A 19,264-nucleotide genomic window follows, 5' to 3' on the forward strand; every position below is an offset into this window, starting at 1 on the left:
TTATTTTTATATACTTTAAACCAGGGTTTGGAATTAGCACTTTCATGCTTGTAAAGTGTAAAAAAATGAGTTTTCCGAGTTCCTTTTGTTGCTACTGGAAAATAAATACCAGTTAAAAATATAACATACCACTTAACATAAGTTATACATTTCAAATTTCTTATAACAGTAACAATATGGAGATAACTAGAAAATGCGAGCAGGTAAACAACCCCAAGTCAATCTTGGCGATGAATTTTCAGAAGAGTTCGGTACAACTGTTACTAAAAGAAATAGCAAGTTAAACTAGTGAGAGTTTTGCCAAAAACTGTTAAATTGCAGCCTTGTCAACGTGAAAAAATGTTACTGGGTAAATTGCCTCTTCAATATTTCTCCTTGTTCAAGAAAATCCAGGTAAAGTCATTTCTTCTATAGTAAATGCTGTTATAATACAAACAAAATATAACTGCGTGTGGCACAAAAAAGTGGACACATGTTTGGTTAAATTATACATGTCTTCCAAAGGGAACAGTTTTAATATGGCTGAACAACTGTCCATCAGTTAAAATAAAGACATCAATGTTGCAAGTAATAAATATGACACAGAGCAAACAAGAACAACTGCGTGAGAACAAATATAATATCACTAAAAATTAAAAATATTTTACAGAATATAACATATCATAAATTGAATCCACTAACTTATGTATATAAAAATGTGTATAAAACAAAAACAAACCTACAACAAATAGGCATAAAAATTGCAATATGAAATGCATATAGACAAGAACAGATTTCAAACCTGAACACAGAAATGAGAACATATATTTGATTTTTAAATACAAGTAATTTTGTTTTAGCACAATTACCCCTCATAAGTACTGGCTTATTACTTGTTAACTAAAAAATATAAGTATATAGTATTGCCCAATTAATATATATATTTGTATTAATATGAAAGATCTACGATGTTTTAATGTAAATCAACCTTCATTACATGAACCCTGTTAACATGCCACTTCCATAGTTATTTATTATATGGTTTACTTACATGTAGATTACTAGTAGCATACCAGTAGATCAAATATTGTGTCACTTACACTATGTTTGCAATAATGATACTTGCATTGTGATTACTCTGCAATAATGATACTTGCATTGTGATTACTCTTTTGTTTTTTTATTTGATTAATGCGAGATTATAAGATTTTTTATATGTTTTAAATTGTAATATATTGATAAAATATGTTAAAATAACACAAAATAGGCAAGAAAAAATATACATTAAATTCGAATTTCATAAAATGCAGCAAAGACAAATTAGCGCCCCGAACCGATTGTGACGAACATATTTTCCTACAATAACCGAAGCATTCGTCATTTTATTAGGACCAGAGTTAGTGTTCATGTGTCGTATGAATATATATCATTGCAGGAATTTAAAATGAACTGTTAAACTAAGTTTAGATTCACATCGTACATGCATGATATACATGCTGGCGAATTTGACTGTACAGCCGTTTTCGATTTCAGAATTAAATATCTGGCTTATTTCACATTTGTTGACACATGTTCTTCTAAACTTTTATTTTATTTTATATTGAACAAGATGTGTTTGTGAAACACAATGTCCCCCTATATGATGTTTGACATTGTAGGATGACCTTGACCTTGTGAAGGATGACCTTGACCTTTCACCACTCAAAATGTGCAGCTCCATGAGATACACATGCATGCCAAATATCAAGTTGCTATCTTCAATATTGCAAAAGTATTCATAAAATAAGCGATTTGGGCCACATATATTTGACCTCTGACCTTGAAGGATGACCTTGACCTTGACCTTTCACCACTCAAAATGAGCAGCTCCATGAGATGCACATGCATGCCAAATATCAAGTTGCTATCTTCAATATTGCAAAAGTATTCATAAAATGAGCGATTTTGGCCACATAATTGACCTCTGACCTTGAAGGATGACCTTGACCTTGACCTTTCACCACTCAAAATGTGCAGCTCCATGAGATACACATGCATGCCAAATATCAAGTTCCTATCTTCAATATTGCAAAAGTATTCATAAAATGAGCGATTTTGGCCACATATATTTGACCTCTGACCTTGAAGGATGACCTTGACCTTTCACCACTCAAAATGTGCAGCTTCATGAGATACACATGCATGCCAAATATGAAGTTGCTATCTTCAATATAGCAAAAGTTATTGCAAAATGTTAAAGTTGGCGCAAACAGACAGACCAACAGACAGACCAACAGACAGACCAACAGACAGGGCAAAAACAATATGTCCCCCACTACTATAGTGGGGGACATAAAAATATATATATAATAAGTTTTTTACACATTTTATATAAATTAATCAATATTTGACAAAATCGTATAATCTCGCTTTAATTAATATTGCTCGTTTCCCTACCTTAGACTCATGCTAATTAAAGTTGTGTCAATAACTAGCATTCTTTTCAATATTTTGTTATATCTTCTTGTGGTTGCAGTCATTATATAACCTTGGAATGAATAACAATCCTTCCAATAATAAATGCCCAATATGGATTGTATTCACTATTATGTCTCTTTTGTAACAGTATCATCAAAATACCTCGACTTGTACATTATTGGGTGTATTTTAAAATTTGTATTACCACATTTTCAGATAATATATTTTTTCTATCGAATTTTTGGAGAGGGAAACAAATATTATTCATTTGTAGGCCTTACAAGCTAATAATTTTTCCAGAAGAATGCAAATCCCTAGAAACTGTTTTAAGGTGGACAGCAGGCAGTCTCATAATTTGATATAACAATTCAGAAATTAAAAACATGATTCTATTTCATGAGAATAAATTCAAAGCAATCGAAAAAAATATTGCTTTTAATGTTATTTCATTCTAATTCATTATTAAATAATCATCAAAATGTAGGGCAAGTAAAAAAATTAAGAGAATAGAACACTGATAACATTTGAACTGATTACACGTCTATGTAAAAAATAATAATCACAGAACACTGAAATTTATGAATACATACCAACTATGGCAAACATGCCAGGTCCTGAGGACCTTAAACAGCAGAAGACATATTTGTTTGACAACATTCAAAGAATACCCATAAAACTTGTGAAAAATGCAAAGTCTCAAGTCTACGCATTGGATTCTTTCAGGTTATCAAAATATTTCAAAAGTTCATCATAGTTCATGCCCATTTCCTCATAATCCCACTGCGGTATGCCCATCTGTGACTGTGTTTCCTCTGGCAGTCTGCTCATAGCCCCCTCCTCTGTCAATGGGTTGGCGGTTATTCGGATACTGCACTCTGAGCCCCTGTACGTGGACACGACACTGTTGCGGTTGCTGCTGTTGGATCGACTGCTGGTGCTGCTGTTGCTGCCCACACTGAGGGGGCGCTCACTCCTCTCACTTAGGTTGCCATTGAAGTCCTCCTCTGGCATCAGGGCGCGAGACGAGTCTGTGTACACTGAGTTGCGTTCCAGGGTGGCCCGGCCAATCCACACCCAATCATTGGCATCTTTAATGGCGTCTGTACTCCCAGTTTTGCGAGGCTTCTGCTTGTGTTTGTAACGCACAAAGAAGACCACACAGTTTATCATGAAGACAGTGATTGCTACACAAAATACAGCCAGCAGAACATACATGCCTATTTCCAGGGGCGTTAAACCTTCTCTGACTGTTTTTGTACGAAGAGGTTCTTGTTGGGCTTCAGGATGCTCATCAACTAGCTCACCCAATGCATTTTTTACCATCTGAATATCATCAGAATCCTTATCCTTAGAAACATCCTCAAATTTGCCTTTGAGAACAGCATTTTTAGCCTGGCTTTGTGGCTTAATGGAGAAGACTGGTTGTTGCTTAGCTGCATCTTCCCAGCGGTCACTAGCCCGATTGGTGTCATAGTGGGCATCCATCTGGTAGGGATGGTGCTGGCTGTACGTGCGTGCCTCCCTGGAGAAGTCCAGATCAATGAACATGGGGCTGGTGATGAGGGGTCGGGACTCCCTTCTAGCACACTCCTCACTGCCATGCAGGCTCACCTTGAGCAGTTCTCCCCGGCCCTCACCTACACAACACAAAAGGTCTCAGTCATGAATGTAAATTTGATTCATGATTCAACAATTAACCCATTTATGACAGTGGACTCTCCCATCCTTCTAAATTGGATCAATTTATTTCCAAAATTAGGGATGTCTAGTACATTTATTTCTATATTTAGAATATTTCTTACAGAAATTCCTTTAAGCAAACAGCGCAGACCCTGATGAGACGCCGCATCATGCGGCATCTCATCTGGGTCTACGCTGTTTGCAAAGGCCTTTTTCTAGACGCTAGGCATAAATGGGTTAAAACTGAACGTTTGCCCAATGCAACAACTTACCAACAATAGCAAGATTATATAATCAATACAAAATGATGGCTAAGAGCTAACACAGTACATGCAAGTGATTTAGGAAGGCACAATGTTCCTACCTCTTGCCACAACCTGAGGCAGGTTAGCAGGCCCATCATTGAGTGCTATGTCCACGATGCTGCTGTTCTCTGTGTGCACCTCCAGGTGAAAGAGGTCAGTAGGCAGCAACTCCACCGGCATACTGGTCAGGTCTGAGTACACCACCTCCACAGCCAGCATACCTAACTGAAACATGGGCCAGCAGGAAAATTTAACATTAAATAGCGCACAGACACTATCAGCATATCGGAAAAGGACAGGTAATGACAGATATTAAATACTGTAATTTACTGTAAAATTTCTGACATTAAAAAATATTTTTTTTGTTCATGTCCTAAAATTTAGAAACAAACAAGAGCTGTCACCATAGGATGACTTATGCCCCCTAAAAACGCTTGATAGAAGTTATGAGGTTTTTTCGAAACCTAAACACAGAGTTGGAAACCTAAACGCGGACCGTAAGTTAAAGGTAAAGGAAACAGAGGTCAATATGTGTGTGCGTATGGAAAGGCCTTGTCCATATACACATGCATGCCAAATATGAAGGATACATCTGAAGCGACATAAAAGTTATGAGCATTTGTCGAAACCTAAACGCAGAGTTTGAAACCTAAATGCGGACCCTCAGTTCAAGGTCACAGGGGTCAAATTTTTGAGCATATGGAAAGGCCTTGTCCATATACACATGCATACCAAATATGAAGGTTATATCTCAAGGGACATAGAAGTTATGAGCATTTTTCGAAACCTGAACACAGATTTCGAAACCTAAACGCGGACCCTAAGTTCAAGGTCAAGGTCACAGGGGTAAAATTTTTTGTGCGTATGGAAAGGCCTTGTCCATTTACCCATGCATACCAATATACATAAAATAATAAAAATAAATATTTGTGTTTTTTAACCGTTTCAAACAAAAAATTTGGGGGGGGGGGATAGTGTGAGGGTGTGGTGGTCATTTGTGAGATGATCTTAAAAAAAAAAATTTAAAAAAAATAGGGGGAGGGGATTCGGGGGGGGGGGGGGGGGGAAGGGGGGGGGGGGGCAGGGGATTTTATGGGTGGAGTCTGTTGTGGTAAGAGTAGTTTTGTCAAAGTATCAATCAAATCTAATCATAAATAAAGAAGTTATGGCAATTTTAGCAAAATTTAATAATTTGACCTTAAGAGTCAAGGTCAGTCAAAGGTCAAGGTAAAATTCAACTTGCCAGGTACAGTAACCTCATGATAGCATGAAAGTATTTGAAGTTTGAAAGCAATAGCCTTGATACTTAAGAAGTAAAGTGGATCGAAACACAAAATTTAACCATATATTCAAAGTTACTAAGTCAAAAAAGGGCCATAATTCCATAAAAATGACATCCAGAGTTATGCAACTTGTCCTTTAACTGTACCCTTATGATAGTTTGCGAGTGTTCCAAGTATGAAAGCAATATCTATGATAATTTAGGGGTAAAGTGGACCAAAACACAAAACTTAACCAAATTTTCTATTTTCTAAGTATAAAGGGCCCATAATTCCGTCCAAATGCCAGTCAGAGTTACATTACTTTGCCTGCACAGTCGCCTTATGATAGTTAAAAAGTGTTGCAAGTATGAAAGCAATAGCTTTGATACTGTAGGAATAAAGTGGACCCAAACACAAAACTTAACAAAATTTTCAATTTTCTAAGTATAAAAAGGGCACATAATTCTGTCAAAATGCCAGTCAGAGTTACATTACTTTGCCTGCACAGTCCCCTTATGATAGTTAGTAAGTGTTGCAAGTATGAAAGCAATAGCTTTGATACTTAAGGAATAAAATGGACCTAAACACAAAACTTAACCAAAATTTTCAATTTTCTAAGTATAAAAAGGGCACATAATTCTGTCAAAATGCACGCCAGAGTTATCTAACTTTGCCTGCCCAGTCCCCTCATGATAGTAAGTAAGTGTACCAAGTTTGAATGCAATAGCATTGATACTTTCTGAAAAAAGTGGACCTAAACGCAAAACTTAACCAAAATTTTCAATTTTCTAAGTATAAAAAGGGCACATAATTCAGTCAAAACGCACGCCAGAGTTATCTAACTTTGCCTGCCCAGTCCCCTCATGATAGTAAGTAAGTGTACCAAGTTTGAATGCAATAGCATTGATACTTTCTGAGAAAAGTGGACCTAAACGCAAAACTTAACCGGACGCCGACGCCGACGCCAAGGTGATGACAATAGCTCATAATTTTTTTTCAAAAAATAGATGAGCTAAAAATTACAGGTGTCCAAAATTTATAGACACAAATTAAGGTGTACAAAAATTATAATTATATTGATTCAAGTGTTTCACGGTTGGAGACATATGCCCCTCCAAACATGGCTTTGAACTAGTGACCCCAAGTACAATAGAGGTCATCTACTGTCCAAGGCCAATGCACATATGAAGTATCAAGTCAATTGGCCAATTTGTTGATAAGCTATTGATCGGAAACAATATTCACACTTATTGTGACAGTGACCTTGACCTTTGACCTAGTGACCCCAATGTCAATAGGGGTCATCTACTGTCCAAGGCTAATGCACATGGGAAGTATCAAGCCAATTGGTGAATCAGTTGACAAGTTGATTAGAAGATTGTTGTCTTAATGTGTGTCAGTCATCTTGACCTTTGACCCCAATATCAATAGGGGTAATCTACTGCCAAAGGCCAATAGAAATTTGAAGTATCAAGCCAATCAAGCAATTGGTTGATAAGTTATTGATCGGACATGATTTTCACAATAAGTATGATAATGACCTTGACCTTTGACCCCAATTTCAATAGGGATCAGGGCTCGAAATTAACACTCGCACGCTCGCAAAATGCGAGTGTAAAATACTGATTGCGAGTTAAGTTTTAAGCCACTAGTATTTTTTTGCGAGTAAAGAAATAGTGGAAAAAAACTAGTAATATAAATGCACTCGACGTCATGAACGCTAAACCGAAGGTCAATTTATAGAACGTCTGAATACCTGTATGCGGAAGCGCGCACCTTGTATGTAGATTGGTATACTTATAGTTCAGATACGCGGATAGTATTGGTACAAAAAACGTGAAACAGTCGACTATTCACATTTGTTCATTGAACTTGAACAGACATGGCGTCGAAACCAAACATAATTAGTTTCTTTTTGCCTACAGGCGGAAATAAAAATACGAAAGATAAAGCAAAGTTAACCGTTGATTTGTATTTTGGTGACATCACACTCAACACGATATCATAGCTGATTTTTTTCAATATTTGAAAACCCATTAAAAATATCCCAAACTGACACTTAAACTTTGTTTTCTGAGTGAACACGACACACTTATATTTGAAAACAATACCCTTATGGTCAAAGGACAAGGTTTTTTTTGGCCCGATTTTATAGCCGAAATTCGGCTATGTTCCCAATCCCAAAAAGTATACTTTTTTCCCAAAATGTGGCAAAAAATTCCCATTAAAAAAAATTATTATTTTTTTTTTTTTTTTTTTTTTAAAGAAGTGTCTAATGCGTATTTTATCTCAATTTTAATTCAATTACATCTAACAAAGTATTATATGAATTTATTTTCCCAATTTCATGAAAATGCCGATAAAATTCCCAATTCCAAAGCCATGGGCTGTCTTCCCAAAAAGTGGAAAAAAAACCCTGAAGGAACTGATATCTTTGTATGATTGCAGAAATAAAATTTGTATGTTAAGTACTTTTTATTTTGTTTAATAGTACTAAATTAATGTCCAAACTTTTTTTATGTTTCTTGCAAAATTTGCGAGACTGTTTTTGATTTTGCGAGTTGGTATTAAAGCTGCTCGCAATGTTTTGCAAGTAGAAAAAAAAGTTAATTTCGAGCCCTGGGGATCATCTAATGTCCGAGGCCAATGCACATGTAAAGTATCAAGCCAATTGGTCAATTCGTTGACGAGTTATTGATCGCAAACTATTTTCACACTAAGTGTGACAGTGACCTTGACCTAGTAACCCCAATTTCAATAGAGGTCATTTACTGTCCAAGACCGGTGCACATGTGAAGTATCAAGCCAATCGGTGAACAGTTGACGAGATATTGATGGGAAATAATTTCACACTTAGTGTGTAACAGTGACCTTGACCTAGTGACCCCAATTTCAATAGAGGTCATTTACTGTCCAAGACCAATGCACATGTGAAGTATCAAGCCAATCGGTGAACAGTTGACGAGATATTGATTAGGGCTGTCACGATTCACCGGTATATCGCGGTGCATGTCGTGAAAAAAATCGCACCGCGGTACGGCGTTGCCGCACCGGTTTTTTTAATATTATTAAATTTGCACATATATAAATACATTACATAATTATTTTGATACAGATATCGTTTTGAAAACTGTAGAAGCGATTCAAAAGGGCTAAATAAATAATCCGTTAATATCCAGGTCAAGCAAGCGCTTCCACTGGTAGATGTTTAACTTTCACGTTTAAAATACGGCGATGTATGGGTCCGTACCTTTTTTGGAATTTGGGTTAGATTTCCTTTGCAAATAAGTTCATAAATATCCAAAAGATGTTTACTCTATTTCTTATTTTCTTTCTTTAGAATATCGATCGTTCAAAGCATGGCACTTCCAAATCATGTTATCTTAAGATTATGAATACGTCGAGGAAGAGTCAGAACGCTACGGATTTTCAATACTGGGCCTGCTGACTCCGCATTTTAAACATGCCCTTGAAGCGTTCGATTTACACAGGTCGTAGTCACAGCTATTGTAAACAACATGGCGGACATTTTAGAAAAAGACGCGAATAACAATAACAATGACTACTTCTATCAAGTTTATTACAGTTTCTTTTACAGTTTCTAGTCATACTATGATACCAGTGTTTTCTGATTATTGAGTTAAATAAAGTTTGTAAATTGTTTTCTTTACAGATACATATTCTGTAAAATATCGCGGTACGTACCGCGATACAGTGTTGCCGTACCACGATATACCGCGGTACGCTCACGGCGTATCGTGACAGCCCTAATATTGATGGGAAATAATTTCACACTTAGTGTGTAACAGTGACCTTGACCTAGTGACCCCGATTTCACTAGGGGTCATCTACTGTCCAAGGCCAATGCACATGGCAAGTATCAAGCCAATCGGTCAATTCGTTGACGAGTTATTAATCAGAAACTATTTTCACACTTAGTATGATACTGACCGTGACCTTTGACCTAGTGATCCCAATTTCAATAGGGGTCATCTACTGTCCAAGGTTAATGCACATGTTAAGTTTCAAGCCAATCGGTCAATTTGTTTACGAGTTATTGATCGGAAATGATTTTCACACTTAGTGTGAAGGTGACCTTAACCTTTGACCTAGTGCCTCCAATTTCATTAGGGGTCAACCACTGTCAAGACCAATGCACATGGAAAGTATCCTTCAAACAGTAAATTTGTTGACAAGAAATTGATCGGAAACTATTTTCACATTTAGTGTGATAGTGACCTTGACCTTTTACCTAGTGAACCCAATTTCAATAGGGGTCATCTACTGTCTAAGGCCAATGCACATGTGAAGTATGAAGCCAATCAGTCAATTCGTTGACAAATTATTGACTGGAAACGATTTTCACACTTATTGTGATAGTGACCGTGACCTTTGACATAGTGACCCCAATTTCAATAGGGGTCATCTAGTGTCCAAGGCCAATGCACATATGAAGTATCAAACCAATTGGTCAATTTGTGAAGAGTTATTGATCGGAAACAATTTTCACAGTTAGTGTGATAGTGATCTTTTACCTAGTGACCCCAATTTCAATAGTGGTCATGAAGGCCAATGCACATATGAAGTTTCAAGCCAATCGGTCAATTTGTTGACGAGTTATTGATCGGAAACAACTGGTCTACCGACATCTACTGACATTAATGGTCTACCGACAGACAGCCAGCAAAACAATATACCCCTTCTTTTTCGAAGAAGGGCATAAAAATGTGATATGCGGATACTTTTCTGATAACCATATAGTTGCTCAATAAGAGCAGAAATATGCAGTCTTATTCGTATATACTTTTAACAAAAGTAATTAATTAATAATAATTTATTATAACCGTAAATGCAATAGTATCACTTTACAGGAATCATTAAAGTTTAAATTGTCAAAATCCACAAGAATATCACTGTTAAAGTAAAAATATTTTCACAAAATTACAATATGCAACATAGAATTATGGCTTCTATCAGCATATGCCTCTATATTCAATACAGCTTGTAGTAAAATCTGTGAAGGCGTTGAGCAAGTCATAAATGTCGTTATTTTCAGCTAATTTGTTTACAGCTTTACAGCATAATGTAATGTAGGGTTGGATTACAATATCCTGATACTTTTATATTTTTGGGAGCACCTTAGTCTCCATGTGGTAGTGATTTGATAATTGCGTGATGAAGGACGAAGTTTAAGACATGACAATCTGTTCTATTTAACCTGTTATCTTTAACTGAGAGGTAGGGAGACAGAATTAACATATGAAATAATGTCTCCTTGTGGTGGTCAGAAGTGTTCAGTTATTTTAAATAAACATTATGAATGACACAAGTTACAAGCTATTATATGGCCAAATTTCACAATTGAACTCTAAGTGAGCACAAATTGTAATCTTGCCCTTTCAGTTGGGAGACAAGACTGGGCTTTTCCTCAACATTTTAGTCATATAACCTGTAGCCACCAAATAGGGAATTTAAGCATCAATGAACTTAATGTGCAAGTAGATTAATGAAAATGAGAAATGCAGATGCTTAAAACTTAAGCGTGTGTACTAAATCTTTAGAGAAAACAATGATTTCTATACAAAGTCTATTATTTTGTACAACCACCAATCCTGCTGTTGTTGCCGGGTTGCATACTCACATGATGTTCACTGAGGAGCTGGCTGTCTATGTGAGCTGTGGCGGTGAGGGCGCCCGGGAGCAGGGAGCTGGGCTCCACAAACATGGTCATGCCTGTCACCAGCCGCACACCCAGCTGCACCACAGACACCTTGTCATGTGACACTATCACCTCCGTAGCAGCCAACAAGTGACCATTTTTGGCAGACTGAAGCTGAAACAAGAAGGCTTGTACTCTCAATACAACAGAAAAACATGAGCCATTGCGATGTATAAGAACTACAAGTGTGCACTAGACAATGTGATCAATCATAAAAGTAGATGCCATAAAATACAATAATATTATTGATTACAAAACTTCTATATTGCATAAAATATTTTAGTTAAGGCATATGATTATCTGGAAATTGTTTACTTACACTTGAGGCTGTCATATATAAACATCTAATTGTCAGAGAAAAAGAGTTACCTGTATCTCTGTGCGTCCTTCCTCCCTGCCCCTGATAATGTTATCAGCTGTGAGGACTGCCACCCCAGGGTCTGACATCCTGAGTAGACCCTTCACAAGGTTGGTCACCTGGAAGTATGCCCCAGAGCCCATGAAGTACTCGGTCTGCTTGGGTGTCTGGATATAGAACCTGGTGTACACCTGGACCAGAGCCTGCTGGTGCACCAGCTCACACCTCACACCTGCCTGGCCATTGGACTCATAGGGCTTCAAGGAAGCCTCACTCGATTTACTCTTTCTGTAAATAAATACTGTTAACCATTTTATTGTATTAAATAGACATTTTATCAGCAATTTCACAAGAATGTATTTCAAGAAAAAAGGTTCAATATTTGTAAAAAACATTAAAACACATAAAACTATAATGCTAAGAAGTTCAAACATTTCTAACCTTGTAAAATGTATTCTGTCAAAATTGAATAGATTTCTGTTAAATTAACGACTCATTATTCAATAAATTATTGTTTAAATAATCAACCATGCCAGACCTTGGACTGCTATCGGCCGATTTCCAATTTTTGACACGACTGAGTTTCCTGTCTGAAAGCTGAATGTCTAGCCTCTCCTCTGGGACCCAGACTGTCACATCAAAGAAGGCTGTGGTCTGTCCGTACTTGGCAATAATTGTCACATTGTGGGAACCACGGTTTTCTGCACCATCCACGTACACAGAACTGCAGTCCATGGACACCTGAGATAGACAGAAATGGGTCAAATGACATTTCCATTTATAAGATTCATCCAGTTGATTTTTTGTACCAAATGTTATATAACAAAACCAACAAATTAGATATTTTTTATACCTTCTAAGCAATAGAAAACAGTAAAATCAGATAATTGGGTAAGAAAAAATAAGGTAATGACATAAAAAAAAGGGCATTGATTGACCTGAATTGCTCACCTGACACCTGACGGAGTTTTACTATGATTCGACCAGATGACCTACTTTATGACCTCAGATGACCATATACAATCCCAAGCCAGATTTCATCAATTAATACATTCTGACAAAATTTCATTAAGATGTGATGAAAACTGTGACCTCTTTCATCTACACAAGGTTTTACTAGAATTGGCATGGTGACCTAATTTATGACCCCAGATGACCCATATACAATCCCAAATCAGATATTATCAAGATAGACATTCTGACAATATTTCATTAAGATCAGATGAAAACTATGACCTCTATTGTCTACAAAAAGTTTTTCTATGATTTGACCTAGTGACCTAGTTTCTGACTCAAGATGACCTAAATACAATCCCAATCCAGATTTCATAAAGATAAACATTCTGACAAAATTTCATAAAGATCTGATGGACACTGTGACCTCTTTTGTCTACACAAGGTTTTTTCAACTTTGACCTTGTGACCTAGTTTTTGACCCTAGATGACCCAAATTCGATACCAACCCAGATTTTAACATGAAAAACATTCTGACCATATTTCATAAAGATCTGATGAAAGCTGTGACCTCTATTGCCTACACAAGGTTTTTCTATGATTTAACCTAGTGACCTAGTTTTTGACCCCAGATGACCCAAATACAATCCCAATCCAGATTTCATCAAGATAAACATTCTGACCAAATTTCATAAAGATTGGATGAAAACTGTGACCTCTTCTGTCTACACAAACAAATCGTTGACGGACGGACGCACGCACAACGGATGCCAGACATCACACGATCACATAAGCACACCATGTCACTTCGTGACAGGTGAGCTAATAAAGACGAAATTCAACAGGGAAACATTCACAATTTTAATAAAAACAAGGGCTGTTTGTAAAACATGCATGCCTCCCATATGGGCTGTCAATTGTAGTGGCAGCCATTGTGTGAATACGTTTTTTGGCACTGTGACCTTGACCTTTGACCTAGTGACCTGAAAATCAATAAGGGCCATCTGAGAGTCATGATCAATGTATCTATGAAGTTCCATGATCCTAGGCGTAAGCGTTCTTGAGTTATCATCCGGAAACCATTTTACTGTGTCAAGTCACCGTGACCTTTGACCTAGTGACCTGAAAGTCAATAGGGGTCATCTGCGAGTCATGATCAATGTACCTATGAAGTTTCATAATTCTAGGCGTAAGCGTTCTTGAGTTATCATCTGGAAACCATTTTTCTAAGTTGAGTCACCGTGACCTTTGACCTAGTGACCTCAAAATCAATAGGGGTCATCTGCGAGTCATGATCAATAAACCTTTGAAGTTTCATGATCCTAGGCATAAGCGTTCTTGAGTTATCATCCAGAAACCATTTTACTGTTTCAGGTCACCGTGACCTTGACCATTGACCTAGTGACCTGAAAATCAATAGGGGTCATCTGCGGGTCATGATCAATGACCTATAAAGTTTCATGATCCTTGGCATAAGTGTTCTTGAGTTATCATCCGGAACCATTTTACTATTTCAGGTCACCATGACCTTGACCTTTAACCTGAAAATCAATAGGGGTCATCTGCGAGTCATGATCAATGTACCTATGAAGTTTCATGATCCTAGGCATAAGCGTTCTTGAGTTATCATTCGGAAACCATTTTACTATTTTGGGTCACCGTGACCTTGACCTAGTGACCTGAAAATCATAAGGGTTATCTGCGAGTCATGATCAATTTACCTATGAAGTTTCATGATCCTAGGCCTAAGCGTTCATGAGTTATCATCCGGAAACCATCTGGTGGACGGTCGGACATACAGACGGACGGACCGACATGTGCAAAACAATACACCCCCTCTTCTTCAAAGAGGGGCATAAATATTGGTTTAAAACAGCCAATTACAATTTTTAAATCACCACAATGTTACCCCATAAACCACAGGACAGCATAAAATAAAATATGTATAACAAACACACAATTATTTTTTAATGGAATAATTAATATTAATTTAATTGGCCAATTTCTCTCACATTTTTTTTTTACAAAATGTGATAATTTAGCTCAGCATCCAACTAACTAATAAGACTAAAACAAAACTTAACAACTCTGCTTCCATTTTATGACATGTTTCTTTCATGACATATTTTGTAGTTGACTTGAGAGTACCTTTAGTACGTCAACTTCTACGGAGTGACATTTGGTTTGTGCCGTGACATCCTGCAGCCTGTCTAATGAGTTGACAGCGTAGATCTTCAGTGGGTATTGCTGACTGGTGCCTGTCAACACTGCCACATTGAGGATCTCCCACACCTGCAACGAATTAGACAAACATTTTTCTTTTTTAGGAAACCTTCATAAAATTGTTAAAGTCCCATTTTGGAAAAATGTATACTTTTTTTATTGCGCCCCGCATTAAAAAGAGAAATGCAGTTCTTTTGAAAATCTGTTAAAACCCTTCATTTATTTAATGCATATAAAATCATTTTTGCAACTCACACGGATTCAATAACAGTGTTATTAGCGAGAACTATTTTAATACAACAAATTGCCGTTTTTTACATGCCGTTTTCATTCAAACTGGAAGTGACATAAATGCAACATATGTTAATTCTCTTAATAACAAACCAGCATAATAGGGCTGGAATAGGAAATACATGTATCTCGCAAATTAAGTTATACACATTGATGAAAAAATGGAAGAGGAGTATCATATGAGGAGTTTTCCATTGAACTGTACATGTATAAGATCGTGTTGGCAACACAGATTGGTAAATAAATAATTGTCTTATTGTGTTTCATGCAACATGTCGGAATAAATCAAAATATAATGTGGATTTCTTTGATTGTTATTCTACAGTATGCGTTGAATATGACTATGCTGTACGCATCATTATTACCAAAACATAATGGATACTTGCAACAGTTCTGAATGGTTTATTGAAACTTCAAATACAAATTTCCCTTTAATTAACTGATGAAATCATAACAAGCGTATGTAGGTGTACATGTAGGTACATGTATAAGAGGACAGGGTGAAAGGGTGGGGGACCTTGGTAGACAGGATGCTGCTGATAGTGATTACCGTAAATACTCTATGTTTTCGGACACTCTAAGTTTTCGGACACCCCCTTTTTTAGCAAAAATAATTATTTTTTGTGACTCTTTATTTTCGGACACACGAGTTTTCGTCCGTTATTTATGTCTCTAAGTTTTCGGACAGTATATTTTACAGCGCTTTTTACCAAATTTCGAACCTGTTTTCGATATCTTATGACACTTTGATCATGGGGTTTTACAACCAGATTAACATCATAAAACATTGCGGGGGCATGCCTGAGGGCAATGGACCATTACATTTGCTTTATTGGGTAAATAACCTTGTAAACCGGTATTAAACAATGGTTTTGCCCGATAGCATAAGCGTTATGACAATTACCAGGGGTAGTGCCAATTAACAGTTCAATTATCTAGCGCAATCAGGGCTTGAATTACTTTTTTTTTTCAACTCGCAAAAAATTGCTAGTTGTTAATATTTCAACTCGCATTTTTTATTTCCAACTCGCAATACAAGTTTTCATAATAATGCATCCTTTGGTTGATAAAAAGTGATTGGCGATGTTCACTAAGCACTGAAAGGATGGACCTATGTTTATTTTAACTAAAAACTTCAAAGCAACATTGTAACACAATTGAGTGTAAAGAGTATTTTTTTTTATATCAGTTATATCATCCAAAGTTAATGCCTCGGTCCATATGGGGCGACATCTGGCCTTTTGCTACTGTTGCCACTGATCCACCACCTATTCACAGCTCTGCGTGGCTGGAACCCCTCATTATCTCTGATAGAGATTCGCATTAATTGGTCCATCCTTTCAGTGCTTAGTGAACATCGCCAATCACTTTTTATCCTTTTCATAACAGAAAAGCATCTTTCACACTCAGCATTGCTGAGGGGGTAGAGACCAATCAGATGAATCGCAGAACATCTTACACACATTGCCGTCTTGGTCTCTCTCCGTGTTCAAAGTTATTTTTAGCTCGTCTTCCCATTTCTTAACTGTTTTGGCATTTCTTTTTATCTGGTTCGGCCTCGGCTTTTTTGTCTTCCACAGAGGAGACGGAGGAATTCGCCACAAAAAAGCTAGTTATTTTTTTAGTAGACGACATTTTTGAGTTTTTAAATCGTCTGCTAAACGTGTTCCGTCTATTTATAAGAATGAGGAATTAACGAAATGAGCTTCGTTTTAAAAAAAACTTCATACTGAATAACTATCGCCAATTTTCACTTAAGAAGGGAATAACATACTTTCAATTGCAATAATATAATTTTCAATGTTCTTTACTAACTATATCGGCAGAAAGATACAGTGCAGAGCGTAAATATATTTTAAAAAATATTTCGTAAAATTATTTCTGCTAGAACGGAAGTAACCGCTGAAATACATTATGCAAATTAGGGTAATTCCAATTTTCAGATCTATTTTTAGATCGAAACTAGACGGGGTTTAATTATTTTCGTACTTGGTCGGAAGACTTTCGATCGGCGAACAAATCTTGTATTTAATCCAAGATCTTTAAGCACCTTGTTTGTTTTTTCCCCAACTCGCAAAAAATGGCGAGTATCTAAATGTTGCACTCGCATTTTAGACGTGTTTTTTAAAATGTACTCGCAAATGGCCTGTTTGCGAGTGCTTAATTCGAGCCCTGGCAATGGTACTACCCCTTCTCAGTAAAATAACTGTGACAAATACTAAATGTTTCAAATTGTGATGCACCCTATTACAAGTTTTACGAACAATGGATGGTGTTACACAACAACTATTGGAAGGAACAAACAAAGAATTCATAGTTTGCTTTTTTTTATTGCGTTAATTAAAACAGACATTTAAATTAACACCATCTTTAACTTATCAACACGATTTTTTATGAAAATATTTTTAAAATCACATGTTATGCAAAGTTACCAGTATTATTTGTGATCAAAATCAATGAGTGTTCCAATACCTGTGAACGATGACAGCAATCTTTCGTTTGAGCTCAATGCCTTTAAATTCTACATAAGGTAAGCAATGTTACAGTGTTCAACTAACGACAATTTACCACATTTTACGTAGTTCAAGATTTTTTCACATGAATAGAATATGACTTCAGCCTTACCAAGACAGTCGATCTTCTGTACCCATTTAGAATGTGGTATCGCTTTCTGATTTATATCCACTGTTGTTTCTTCCCTTTTCCATTTAAATTTGTTTTTCAATAATTGTTAAATCTCCGAGATTTTGTGAGATTCGTTCGTTCATCTGCATTAATGCTTCACAAAGGCACCATTTGCAATGAAGTCAGCAAATAAAAAAATGAAATACATTTAAAAAGATGGATTTTAATTGGAAGATTGGGAAAATATAGCCAATGACATCGCTCGTTTAAAAAAATGCTAAGACAGAATACAAGTGTAATATGCGGAGATGTTTCGCAGGCCGCAGATTTTTCGGGCCGCTTATGAAATACATCCGTGGATTTGGTTGTACTTTCACCCATTTTTTTCTTCGAATTTACGTGAATCACGGAAATGACCCCAGAAAACTCGATCCGCGGAAATCCGCGGAAAAATCACACCCCTGATTACAGGTTCATACAAGCGTGTATCGGTACATCACATGCTCATTTTTGAACTCGTTGGTCAAAGTACAACCTTGAAGTAACTTTCTGTCAAATAAATTAAGCATTTACAATTATTTAAAATGCAGTGCAAAGGTGTATAACTGTAATTTATACTATACGGCATGGTATTTTACAAGCGCGTGTTATTACCGGTAGTCGTTGATACAATTGACGCTATTTTCGGACACTTTCATTTTCGACTCTAAGTTTTCGGACACCTGTATTTTGTTAATATTTTTCGTATCTAAGTTTTCGGACACAAATTTTTTTTATTATTTTTAAGTGTCCGAAAACATAGAGTTATTACGGTAATGTTTGTGTGTGCGTGTATTTTGAGATTTATCAGGTCCCTCCAGAGGCTACATTATGTGCCGACCTGGAGTTAACCCGTCCCCCTACCTACATGTAATTAACTTTGTAGACTAACTAAAGTTGGGGCGAATTTCAATTATAGCTGCAATTTCCAGCTATTTTACTGTTACTAAATGATTTTCAATTTTGGTGTAGTCTTATGTTGTAGGGGGAAGCCGGGCTACAAGCAGGAAACCCCACCTGTCGGGTATGATCTCTGCATGCGTATACAAAATAACAGCATTTTGAAACAAGAAACCGTTGGAGACGGGTGATGCTCCCCAAAGTTTTTTTTGGTCACAATATTGCACTATATATTCAGATAAAAGGAAGCGTCTTGAGGGGCATAACTTTGGACAAAATAATACGATGGATGGTTTAGCAACTTAAAAATTTCAAAGGGCCATAACTATCTAAATAAATCATCTAACCAGAACCCACAAATAACATGCGCACCTCCTCAAGGTAGTTAAGCTTCCATAAAGCTTCATTGAATTCCAATCAGTAGTTGGGGGGACAAGAATTGCACTATATGTACAGTTTATAGAAAATTTCA

At 36.6% G+C, this 19,264-nt stretch overlaps 2 protein-coding genes across 2 annotated transcripts in view; both read right to left on the reverse strand.

Annotated features, from left to right (window-relative positions):
- LOC127865197 (eukaryotic translation initiation factor 4H-like) overlaps window positions 1–19,264 on the reverse strand; it is a 394,459-nt gene that overhangs the window by 118,129 nt on the left and 257,066 nt on the right. The gene's annotated exons all lie outside the window — the stretch shown is intronic.
- The window catches only part of LOC127865170 (transmembrane protein 132C-like), a 44,347-nt gene continuing 27,938 nt past the window's right edge, over window positions 2,856–19,264 (reverse strand). Inside the window, exons 5-10 of the mRNA XM_052405119.1 lie at window positions 14,863–15,006; window positions 12,299–12,501; window positions 11,772–12,048; window positions 11,325–11,516; window positions 4,481–4,646; window positions 2,856–4,073 (exon numbers count right to left, since the gene is read on the reverse strand). Coding sequence (XP_052261079.1) covers window positions 3,139–4,073; window positions 4,481–4,646; window positions 11,325–11,516; window positions 11,772–12,048; window positions 12,299–12,501; window positions 14,863–15,006 — 1,917 coding nt within the window. The 3' untranslated portion in view covers window positions 2,856–3,138. The remainder of the gene's footprint in view (window positions 4,074–4,480; window positions 4,647–11,324; window positions 11,517–11,771; window positions 12,049–12,298; window positions 12,502–14,862; window positions 15,007–19,264) is intronic.

The sequence above is a fragment of the Dreissena polymorpha genome, chromosome 1 (genome assembly GCF_020536995.1).
Source record: "Dreissena polymorpha isolate Duluth1 chromosome 1, UMN_Dpol_1.0, whole genome shotgun sequence".
Classification (NCBI taxonomy): domain Eukaryota; kingdom Metazoa; phylum Mollusca; class Bivalvia; order Myida; family Dreissenidae; genus Dreissena; species Dreissena polymorpha.